Source organism: Pseudochaenichthys georgianus, chromosome 16 (assembly GCF_902827115.2).
Source record: "Pseudochaenichthys georgianus chromosome 16, fPseGeo1.2, whole genome shotgun sequence".
NCBI classification, from domain to species: domain Eukaryota; kingdom Metazoa; phylum Chordata; class Actinopteri; order Perciformes; family Channichthyidae; genus Pseudochaenichthys; species Pseudochaenichthys georgianus.
Window position 1 is genome coordinate 653195 of NC_047518.2, and position 12870 is coordinate 666064.

Here is a 12870-nt window from a genome sequence, read left to right on the forward strand (position 1 = left end):
ACACTGTTCAAGATGAAAGCAAACTGTGTGACTGTGTGTGTGTGTGTGTGTGTGTGTGTGTGTGTGTGTGTGTGTGTGTGTGTGTGTGTGTGTGTGTGTGTGTGTGTGTGTGTGTATTCATACTGGGAGTCACTGAACTCCTGAACCCACCTAGCAGTGCCGAGGGGGAGAAGAGATTGAAGATAACGAAGAGCAACACCTTCAGTGAGTAATTAGTCATCTCTGCATTAAAGAAACATGATGTCATTCAGCTCTCGTGCACAGAGCGCCTCATGTTCTGCAGCCTCTCACAGCGCAGCACTCTGACACAGTGGGGATCTCAGCTCCACCTATCAGCAGAGACAGAGGAGGGGGAACTGCTCAACTCATCCACGCCACTCAGCAGAGTTAATGAAGTCCATCAGGGCCTCCGCTCGCCTCTTCCTCCACAGCTGCGGGACTCCAGTGCGCTCAGAAAGTCTTTGTGAGAAAGTATACTTATGGAAAATAGCTGAAAGTGAAATGAGACAGCTTCTTAAGGCCTCTACTGATACTAGTTTGGTTTGAAGCAGTGCAGCTATTCATCAGTTCTGACGAGAAATGAGAGCTTCTCATTGGTGCAAGGTTTATGTTGGGGCTGGATTATTGTGATGTGGGTTTTTTGAATGCATCTTCTACATGCCTAAGACCTCCGGGTGCCGTCTCCACAGGGCATTGAGCTTCATTGCAAACCTTACAACCCATACGCACCGTTGCTGCTTGTATGCTCAGGTTGGATTTTTCTGATTTACATCTATTGCAAAAGTACGGGATCCATGGGCTGAGTTCTGAGGACTTGCTTCTGCTGACTGTCCCTGAAGTCCACACTGAGCTGGGGAAGGGCCTGCTATGCTATGAGTGTTGCAGCTCCATTTGCTTGGTAGCTGCAACACTCACTGAACTTCTTAATGACTGATGAGCATCAGCTCCGGCTGTAAATTCCCAGCATGCACAGCAACGGGCTCCGACTTGTACAACAGCCCTGCTGCACTGAACATCTCCAGAGAGATGTGTCTTCATATTTTGCAGGGCTAATGCGGTTAGAGCGCATTATAAAAACATTGTGAGAACTATTTACTGACAACTGTTTTAGAGGAAATGCCTGCATGGAAGGACTCACATCGAAGGGCTCATCTTCTGGGGAGCGTGAATGTGCCCAGAAATGAAAAATGCCTATTAGATTTCATCTGCTTCAAGTGCTCTCTGAAAGCTTAGCTGTGCGGTTTCTCTGCAGGTGCCAACACAAAGGGTGGATGTAGGTGTGAAATCACCTGGATGTGAGCATGCTGGCCCTTGAACAGTGTTGATGTACACTAGGTGCACATTCCTTTGTGCTATGGCTGTCAGCCGGCCCGATGAATAAGTGCACATCGACAGTGAGATGGATCATATCTCCTGCAGGTGAAGGCGCGCTCACAGCAGAGAGGAGCATTCCTCCCTCACTGGTGCGTGGCCATGCTTTTAAAGGCATTCTATCAGAAACTACACCAAGGCCTTTTGAGAGGAGAGATAGAGGATACGCGCCCCACCCCCCCACGGCAGAAAGTGGTCTCTTCGTTTGATCAGACAGCAGGAGCTGTTTTAGGAAGAAAGCTGTGTGTATCTTGTCTGAAGACATCATCTTAAATGTGACATAGCTGATGATGAGGTTGTTGTGAGGGCATCTGAGTCCATCAGGCCTGAGCATGCGGCGGCAGGGTCCCACTGGACATTAGTGCTCTCAGAGATGGGTTCAACAAAGCGGGTCTATTGGAGATTCTCGAGATCTGCCCTTTCCGATAGCAGATCGCTGCTCAGGACCCTCTGATCAATGTCTGGCATCCGGTCTAGTGATTATACCTTACTGATTCAATGTTCATATATAACGTTTGGAATCAAAAGGAATTGCATTCATGTGGGCAGTATTAGATATGAATGTGTGTTATGAACATTACAGCATGTACAGGGGGCAGCTGTGGCTAAAGGCGTGCTAGTTCTTCAATTGGAAATACTTTCAGGTATGCCATCACTCTCTCTTCATAAATGTGATATCAAATAGTATAGCACTTTCAGGATTGCTATAAATATGAACTTTCAACAACTAATATCTAGTCAAAGATATATATAAATAAATATTGATACTGTGTGCTGAAGCTGAAGCACACATGCAACCAGTTTTAAATCCTCCTATAAGACTGATAATCTACACGTTTACTAACACGGTTTTGGCGCATTTCCACTGCAGGGCCTCGCTCGGCTTAGTACGGTATAGTTAGGCCTTGTTAGGCCAGGCTCACTTTATGCTGCGTTTCCATTACAGTTTAGTAGCTGGGGCAGTAACTATAGTAACGCAGTGTAGGCGGAGCCGTGACGTCATCTTCAATGAGAACCCCAGAAAAACAACACAGCCGTTAGCTGTTAGCCCTCAGAGCTCACAGCTCCTCAGATCTGTTCAGAAACTAGACACAAGTGAAACCAGTCCAACCCACAGACTGCCTGAGTCATGGAGAGTACAGTCGCTGCTTTATGTCTGTAGGCCGTTGCTGTGAGTGTGGACGGTCGGAGCATATATAACGTTAGCTTAGCCAAGCTCCATTTAGGAAACACGCATTTTAAAAGGTGTTTCTCTGCCGTCTGTCTGCAGACTCAAAGCATTAATTCATGGTTTTACTAACCGGTATCAGTGTGTTGTTACGTCGGCATCATTTAGAAACGTGTATTACAATTAAATCACGGTCAAATATGTTCATCTTGTTGTAGTTGTCGCCCCCTTGCCAGCGATCCTCTCTCTCTCTAGTTTAGCATGCTCAGCCTGGTTGATGGCCCGGAAAGAACTTCGATTTGATGGGGCCAGAAAAACTATGAAATAGTACCCGCTAGCCGGTACTACTACGCCTAGTGGAAACGCAACCAAAAACGGGCCGGGCACGGCACGGCACGCTTAAACCGCGCTGCAGTGGAAATGCGCCGACATGTGGAGGTGTTATTGATGCTTTCTTCCAATTAGCTTCAAATGGCTATCAAAGATGCATTTCTGAATGATAGTTTCCTGAGCAGGTGCACGTTGTAAGGCAGCCTCTGCCTCTATATGAATGTGTGTGAAGAGTAAAGCAAAGCGGTATATACATGCAGTCTATTTAGCGTCCATTTAAAGATTAAGTATCTGTAAGTAATCAAGTAGTATTCATATACAAATACATGAACCTGAAAAATAGGCACAATATGGGATTTTACAAGAACATACAGTTGTATATATATATATATATATTACAGTGCAGAAGCGCCCCAAAGCGATATAAACCCTGAACCCTGTACTGGACAGCAGTCTCTCACATGTCTTCAGCTGCAGGAAGGACAAGAAAGCAGACCAGGAGAGCAGCAGAGGGAGAGTGTGAGTTCATATCACAGTCATCATTCCTGGCCTCTGATGAGAGAGACAGAGGAAGTGCCACTCATTCCCCCTCACCTTCTTTCTTCACATGTCTATGTCCTCCTGGACTGTTAGCAGGGCCAGCCCACTGGGAGGGGAACCCACTCCATTTTGCATTGGTCATCACATGTGGTCAGACTTCTTTACATTCCTTAGATCCACTATAACCAACTCCAAACTTGAGCCGGCTTTCCCAACTGTTTCAAACTGGAGTTCCACAGTTGTTATATGACAGCAGAGATACTTCAACTTCTAAATCAACATGACTATTTATTTAATAACTTCATACAGCAACAGTACACAGAAGAACAATGCACGTGAAGCTGGATGAAATAGGATTACAACGTGTCCGCCTGGCCAAATGGCCTAACCTTACAAACGTCTTCATGTTCCATCTGCTTCTATATATCATTTGATTTGTATTTAATGGTGTTTAATAACACTACAATCAAAATGTCTACGTGACACCAAACATTAAATTGCTCCAAAAAACTCAAATATGAAGTATTAACAAAATAAAAAAATGTGTATGAGAAAAAAGATAAACACTTTAATTAAAGAATAACAAAGTTGATGAAAAATGGATTTGTCTTCAAATAATATTGCATCCCCACTCATCCCTGCAAAACAAAGAAACACACGTTCCACTGACTGTCCAGGCAGGTTGCTGGGGAAATCGATTTTACAATTGCATTTTTTTGGCAGCCAATTTTGAATATCTTTAAGTTTTTTAAATGTTACAATAATTCCAAAGGGCATGTACGAGGGAGTCCCTCTTTGTACAACAAGTTAAACATGTATCTGAGGCACTGCTGGCCAACGTATGTATGTAGATGTGGGTAGATGTTCCTTTGTAGTCGTGTTCTATGAGGGTGGTGTCAGTAAGGAATAAGGACGCAGATGAATTGAAGGAGGACACAGGTATCTAAGTCTCGTGGACCCCGTGCAGCAGCTAGACTTTGTGACACAGCTGATCAGACAGCTGGAGCTTTACGTACATCTCACCCCCCTCTGCCCTCTGTGGTCTCCCCTCCAGATGTTGGCCTCGGGCAAACAGTGGCACACATCTGGGGGAGCCTGGACTGTGCCACCATGACCCTTTTCTGCCATATGAGCCTGAGCAGAAACACACACGCGCGCGCGCATGCTGCAGGAAGGGTGGAGGCAGAGGGAGAACATGTGAGTGTGTGAGCTATCATTGTGTTCAAACCCCAGGGGAGTGGGCCTCTAAAGAAAGGAGCTAGGAACGTCAGCTTCAACACCCTATGACGCAACACTGTAGGTATATACAGTACACAGTAACACACACTTACTTATTCCAGGCTTGTCTGAGCTTCTTGGGGCTGTACACGGTAAAGCGGTCTGTAATGAAAAGACAACACACCAACATTTAGTCCTTAACTTGGCATCACATTGAAGTCAGACCTGCTGCATACGGTGGTCTATCAAGACAGAGCCCATTGTAACATCTGCCAAGTAGAGGTTCTATTGGTTACTACTATATAACATACCTGCAATGTCTTTATAATCACTCATAGTCCTACCATGCGTTCCACTTACAGCAAAGCAGGACAGCTGCAGGTGTATGTTGAACTTGCTCAGAGAGGGCAGAGCCGGTGAGCACATGCACTTCACAGGAATGTGACCATAAGTGATTCGTAACACGTGTGTTTCTTGCTGTGCCATATTCAAATGTTTGTAGTGAGACAGGTCAATAACTGGCTGTCCACCATTCTCCTTTAGAAGGTGGACTATGGGACAACAGAAACCCCTTTGGTTTCAAGGAGAAGTGTGTTGGCGTCCCACACGTGTTCCGTTGTGAGGCCAGCATGCAGATGAGAGGTGCTGGATCCACGATGTTAAAGGTTTTAACGGCGCAGCCCAGAGATAATATCCTACATTTGTGAGTTTGAGCGACTGCATTTTTTACAGCCTGATTCTTGGCCTGTCTAATCCGTCAAATGTACACTTAGGGTCGAAAGGTTACTGTCTTGATCCAACTTGACAGAACACATGACGTGCTGCCCATATGTCTAAATCAGGGGTTCTCAAAGTGCGGCCCGCGGGCCAATGGCGGCCCTCGGAAATGTTTCTGGCGGCCCGCGATAGTTAATGTGACACGCTGAAATGCATGCGTTATATTTGAATCCTCCATGGTCATATCTAGTAAGAATTAGAATGGAATTTAAGAATGGTAAAACTGCGCCCCCTGGGTTGTCATTCCTAAATTATGAATGACAGCTTGTGGAAAGTTTGCTAGACTACTGGTTGCATGGCAACGAGGCATCTCGCGAGTTACGGTAATTGGTTAGTACAATAAAGAAAGGATTTGTTTTGGAATTATTTTGTGTTCCGTTTTTTCTTGGGCGGCCCTCAATCCAATATTGGGTACCTAACTTGGCCCTCACTCATCAAAACTTTGAGAACCCCCGGTCTAAATCCTTTTGGAATATGCTTTCGTAGTTAGCGGTATACATTTTGAAACAATGGGGGCATTTGTATAGTAAGGTATTTATTGATTGTTTTAATAATTATTCCCCTTAAGTCCAAATATCTAAACAAAGTCTTAATACAATTAGTGTTTCTTTGAAGTGTGAACAAAGAAGGTGTGGCTCCTCCTCTCATTTGAGGAAGGCTCCTCCAGGCCAACCAGCCGACCGAGCGAGTGTCAGTGTGAGCTGCAGCCTGACCAGCCTCAGCAGCTGAGGTGAGAGGAACATCACAGGCATTGTTCCCATCCTTTTTATTTGGAATATTACATTTGGCTAGTAAGATAAACCAACAACGATATAATCGTGTATTCAGATATATTTAACATGCCATCTTAATCTGAATGTTTGTAGAGCTAATCTGTTATTGTTGTACAGTGATGTAAAAGTGTTGCTGTTTTAGCAGAATGTTGTTTCATCTATCAGCATACATGATCACTCCCTGCCGTGGAGAGCACCGGTTCAAATCCTGCCGCGGTGCCTCACGCGTGTCATCCCCACTGTACCCTCTTTCTAACCGGTCTAATACTGGCTAAACTGGCCCAGAAAATAGTCTTTAAAACTATACACTTAAGCACCTCAACGGTATGCTGTATACACTGATAATTCAAGGAAATATGAAAAATATGAAAAATGCTGAATATCGATTTCTTTTCAAAAACAGAAATAGAATATTTTTCATTCATATTGAATTATCTCTATTTATATTCCTAAATGACATGCAAAGACAACATGTAGTGGTAGCAAAATATATAGAGCATTTGTACAGTTTTATATAAAAGTCCTTTTAAATGGTGGCAAAACTAAATGTACAGTACAGACTACATTCTTCTGTCCATAATGTCCATGTGAAAATGCCTGGGATACTAGAAGTTAGTGCTGTGCGATTATGGCATTATCACGATTATTTTGGTCAATAATTGATATCACGATTATTAAAAACGATTATCCATTTACTTTGAAAACATCCATTTATTGAAAAAAAAAGTGAACCGTATGTTTTTAAGAGTTGATTAACCTGAACTTTAAGTATAATTCAACTAAAAAACAATACAAAAATAAAATAATAATTACATTTTTTTTTTTTTAAATAAAAAATAATAATCGTTTTATTTCGATTACGTTGTTTTCGTAATTGTTGCAAGCTAAAATCGTAATCGCGATTAAAATACGATTAATTGCACAGCCCTACTATAAGTCATATTTTCCCTTACGACTGGAACAGGTTACAACTACATTTAAATCTCACTTTCCTTTTGAATGTATTAAACACATTTAAATGTAACTTGGTGAATGTTTTCAATATGATATGATACATGCACATTGCTTGTGATGACTTCTGTGAGCTGGGCATACTTCATTAAACAATTTATCTTCCGAAATAGAGCTTTTGTTCAGATAAGACGGCAGGAATCGTGGCTGTTTGCCACTGGGTTGCTGTGGGAGGCCACTCCATCTGTTCAGTCACAACTGAACACCAGGATACTTGATGAACACTCAGGGAAGTCACTGCTTATGATATGATATATTTGGTTTGACTTGGAATGGCATGTTAAAGCCTGGCCGTATACACAAGTAGTCATTAGATTGTAGGTAGATCAGAGTAGAGAACCAGAACAACATGTGATAGCAAGTGTCTGTGGAACCTTTTCATGTCCACACCAATGTAAAGATATACTTCCATTCTGAGATCAAGCTACTAAGAGATGTTAAGCTAGCTTGGAAAATAACAGTGAATATGTGATGAATGATAGCCAGTCACCGGAGGTCAGAGCGAAGATACCAGAGGCTCTCAGTGAAAACGGGAAAGGATTTCCAAACTAACGCAACACTGCCATCTGCTGGGCTTTATTCCATTTATTTTTGGACAATAAATATTCAGATTATGGAAAATACAAAATATATTTTAAAGGACGTTGATTTTACAGGTTACCAGATTAGCATCATACTTTTGTATCAGCCTGTACCATGCATTATTTAGTTTGGACCGTAAAGTCACCCTGTTGGACCTTTGTCGTATTAGATAGACTTTTGAAGAGAAAAAAACACAATGCTAACAAAAAGTAATACTTTGCCCTACACAGCTTGCAATTCATATAACAAAGACATATATGGATATGGAAATATGTATTTTGCTTTGATTTTGAATACAAAATATAAATCTATATTAAGGATGAACTTTTGATAACCCTACCATGATGTAACCTTCAGAGGAGGTTAGAATATACAGAACAATCGAACAGTTAAAGCGAATCTGTATTTATTACCAGCAGATCATAATCCTATGATGTGTGGTGATCATTCTTTCGCCCAATTGGATCGAACAGTGATCACTGACTATGTTAGCATGTGTGTTTGTGTGTGTTGTCAGACAGCTGCACAGCTGTTCAACACTGTGTTTGAGTGCAAACAAGAAACAACCGTCGCCATGGCCACAGGATGAGAGATTACACGTTGTGTTGTGTGTGTGTGTGTGTATGTGTGTGTGTGTGTGTGTGTGTGTGTGTGTGTGTGTGTGTGTGTGTGTGTGTGTGTGTGTGTGTGTGTGTGTGTGTGTGTGTGTGTGTGTGTGTGTGTGTGTGTGTGTGTGTGTGTGTGTGTGTGTGTGTGTGTGTGTGTGTGTGTGTGTGTGTGTGTGTGTGTGTGTGTGTGTGTGTGTGTTCGAGACCATTAGCCCCCTAGTTGGTCCCTAATTGGCCACTGGAGATGGGAGGCTGCATCCCATTGCCCGCACCATCACTCTCACCCTCTTTATGTCCATCCTCGCTGTCCCCTCTCCTCCACTCCATCAGCACGCACTAATCTACACTCCCTCTGTTCATGTTCCCTCTAAAAAGCCCTAATGAGCTCCCAGAGGGCATGGATGACACCCCCAGCCTACCCCAGCCTGCCCTGCCCCTGCTGCTGCTGCTGCTGCTGCATTAATGTGTAGTGGGCTTTTGTCCCATTGGTTCAGAACCAATAACTAATTGATAACATGACTTATTAATTAACAAGTGAGCAAAAGTTGCGAGTCAAAGCAAATTCCATGGCTTCATACCAAACATGAGTATGTTAAAGTGTAAATATATCATGTAAGCTAAAGTGTTAGCATGAAGCCTGGTGTTGACAACGTTAGCATGAGGCCTGGTGTTGATAACTATTGTTTGAGCTAAAGTGTTAGCATGAAGCCTGGTATTGCTATTGTTTGAGCTAAAGTGTAAGCAGGGAGCCTGATTTTATATAAGTACACAAACAAACCAGCCAACCCAGTCTCACGGCATTTTGTCTTATAGTCACGAAATTAATTTAATCTATTGATTCGTGTTCACCAACACCATTTTCGCATTTTTTAAAAGCAATGTAGGCTATTTCTATGGTAGTATGTTTCGTGCCTGCACCACGTGTTTTTGTCCAGTCGGGTCTTGGAGCGCCCTAACCCTAAGCTGTGGTTCATATAAACATTTTCTTACTCAATATCTTACCCTAACCCTTTTATTTTAAATAGTATAATATCGGAGTTTTTTTGCCGTCCGCGAGGAAAATAAATGGGGCTCAGAATACTGAAATCTGTATTTTTTTTAACCTGTGTTTCCTTCTAATTTGTTATTATTTACATTGCTTTTAAAATCGTTCTGTGTGACACGAAAAAAATGGGGAAATCGTGTTGGTGAACACGAATCAATAGATTAATTTCGTGACTATAACACGAAATGCCGTGAGACTGTTGAACCAGCATACAGTAATAAAAAAAACTCAAGATGCAATGACATTAGTTACAAATAAAACAAACCATAATACTTATAATAAGACGTGTTGCTATACTCTGTTGCTAAAACATAGCATACACAAAGGATGATAGCTCCTATGCTGACTCCTCTTTGTATCCAATGCTTCCTGGTAACCCTCTGACCAACACTACTGTATGTGTTCTTTCTTTTGGTTTAGGTTGAATTATGATTTACTTTATTGAAGCATTAAAATGTTGTCTCTGTGTATATCTCTGGTATAACTTAATGCCATGGAAGGTCTTACCTGGTTTGAAGTGTGGCAGAGAGTTAACACCAGGCCAGGTCTCCTCTGACGGGGTGCCGATGACCTGAAAAGCACAGCAACAACAAGTGTGTTATAAGCAATGAAATATACTCATTTGTCCTACTTCAGATTTAAGTTCTCAAATTATTAAACCCCAGATACCAACTTCTGTCATTTCTGCTTTGTGAACATATGCATTAGGATAGTTGCTTCCACATAACAAATTGATCTTACAAAAAATATATTAACGACCAATCAAGATATATGCAGACACAATTAGACCATTTGTGATATATTTGTGTTGAATATAAATCACACAATGGCACTTTGCCATTACAAAAAGACCCATTCGTACTGTGAGTCATTACAGTGAGGGAAAGAGACACTTCAACACGAGAAAGGTGCACTTGCAGCACAAAGGCATCCCATAGCTCGTGCAATCATCCTGATTAGTCACTTTAATGGAAAGACTGGCTGCGTTCTCACGCACACAGTCCGCTGCATGATGACACAAGCCAGAGCAGCGGACATGCCTTCCACATGATCCATCGCAGCTAAGCAGCATAATGCTTTCCAGATTGCCCCGCTGTCTCTGACCCGCAGCACACTCCTACAGGAGAGTCAATCAGGGCTCTGCTACAGTGAGCCACACACACACACACACGCGCGCGCGCACGCATACACACACGCACACACACACACGCGCGCACGCATACACACACACACACACACACACGCGCGCGCACGCACGCATACACACGCACACACACACACGCGCGCACGCATACACACACACACACACACACGCGCGCGCGCACGCATACACACGCACACACACACACACACACACACACACACACACACACACACACACACACACACGCACGAACGCGCGCACACACACACACACACACGACCTTCCATTGCCCCATGCCCCCCCTCACTCTAACATCCTCGGATCAGGGCTACAAATCCCATCTGTTTAAATAAATCACTTTCATGTGTTTTACTCCATGTTCACTTTCTGCTTTCTAGTTTCTTTTTCATTCTCTTTATGAATTCAAGCTGTTGTATTCATGGTGTCTATTTCTCTGTGAACGCATTGTATAACTGAAAAGTGCCTTATCATTTAAGTGTATTATAGCAAATACCCTTAGCTATAAGCTATATAAGACTTTACCATTCATAATAGCTATTACCACCATGGGCTTCGTGCTACTAAGCATACGCATTTTTTGTATGAAACCATATCATTTTTTCTCACCACTTTTGCTAACTTGTTAACCCTTAGGTGCATAAGTGGGTGAGGTGGTTTTCTTGAAGTATCTTTGTAATTACATTTTGTTATCCTTTCATATTCCAGCTATTCCTCAAAAAACATGTTTTGGATATCATGCCATTCACATTTAAAATGTACATTTTAAGAAATTGTAGTTTTTGTATTGCTACCCCGAGCTTCCATAAGTGGGTCAAAATGACCCGCATGCATTTCCTACAGTATGGGATCCTCTGGGAACCTTTGATTCTTATCACCTGTGGCTGTCAGGAATACATTCACTGTAGACCACACAGACGACATCACTGTAGAGGTTTCTCAATACTCAAATGTCCCCTCCTCGACTCCTCCGGTAGTGACCCGGAAATTAATTTCAGCGCGCCATTTTGAAGGACATCCCATTTCTCTAAATGCATATCGAGGATCGAGCGTCGAGGAGGCTCTCTGGCTGCAGTCGAATAATCCAAAAATCAGCTAACGTCTAACCCTATCGTCTATTCCTTGACCTCTGAGTGAAACGTCACGGGGTTAAGGGATAGTGGACAGGAGAATTCAAAAGCACTTAGGAGAAGAGACTGCGGTACTTTAGAGAATCCGACTGCACTTTCACTATCCAACGTGTTTATGATGCGCCAGCGGACGTCATGAATGTGCGTCTGCTGCTGTGGGGAAACCATGGAAACCACAGTTTTCTGTACAGCGGACTACAACATGGATGTTCAATAAGAACGAGGGACTTCTGTACCGTGCTCTGATGCTGCTGCTTTGCTTTATGAACGAGGACAACAGAGAAACATATTCTTCAGGACCAAAGTTGGAATTGAAATAAAAAAGGAAAGTGCTCGTCCCCCTCTCCCTCCGGTCCACATTAATACCAATGATCCCAATACGTATGATTGTATGAACTAAAGATCTTAAAATCAATACAGATGTATTTATTATAAACGTTAGTCCTTAACATCTATCACTGTGTATATCACCATTCAAACATCTTTTAAAAGTTGAACAAACCCCACACAGCTCAGTAAAGACTGTGAAATGTTGACTTTATTTGATCATTTCAACGTTCATATTTCTCTTTTTGATTATAATACTGATGAACGTTCAGAACAAAGCACTTTGGCAACTTACCACCTATGTTTTAAAAAGCTTAATAAGCACCGTAACTTTCATGATATAATTTCTCGGTCATAATCGGTTGTTTCCATGAACGGCCGACTGTTGAGTGACGGCAAATGCTGCGGCTGCAATGCATTGTGGGGCAGCATTTTCTCCTCTCCTTTCGGTTAGGGAGGTCCAGTGGTTCCTAAGCTAAAGGAGGTTATAAAGGAAGTTTGAAACCTCCTTTCCTTTCATCTAGAGAATTCCAACGGCACTTATCATGGCTGCCACTGAGGGACTTCTGGGTAATTTCACTCCGTTAGGAAGGTTCCTAAGCTAAATGAGAGGTTTCTCAATACTCAAATTTCCCCTCCTTGACTCCTCGACTCCTCGGTCCTCCGGTAGTGACCCGGAAATGAATTTCAGCGTGCCATGTTGAAGGACATCTCATTTCTCTAAATGCACTTCGAGGATACACTGATGGGTCCTCCACGGCTCCTCCGCGGATGCATTTCCGGGAACAGTGGAGGCGTGACGCACGGCCGGACTTATCTCAGCCAATG

General features: G+C 42.7%; 1 protein-coding gene across 3 annotated transcripts in view; it reads right to left on the reverse strand.

Moving 5' to 3' along the window:
* cdk14 (cyclin dependent kinase 14) overlaps positions 1-12870 on the reverse strand; it is a 257958-nt gene that overhangs the window by 60404 nt on the left and 184684 nt on the right. For all 3 annotated transcript variants that reach the window (XM_034102038.1, XM_071205779.1, XM_034102039.2), the window contains 2 exons: positions 9931-9994; positions 4741-4789 (listed from right to left, as the gene is read on the reverse strand). In XM_034102038.1, coding sequence (XP_033957929.1) covers positions 4741-4789; positions 9931-9994 — 113 coding nt within the window. The remainder of the gene's footprint in view (positions 1-4740; positions 4790-9930; positions 9995-12870) is intronic.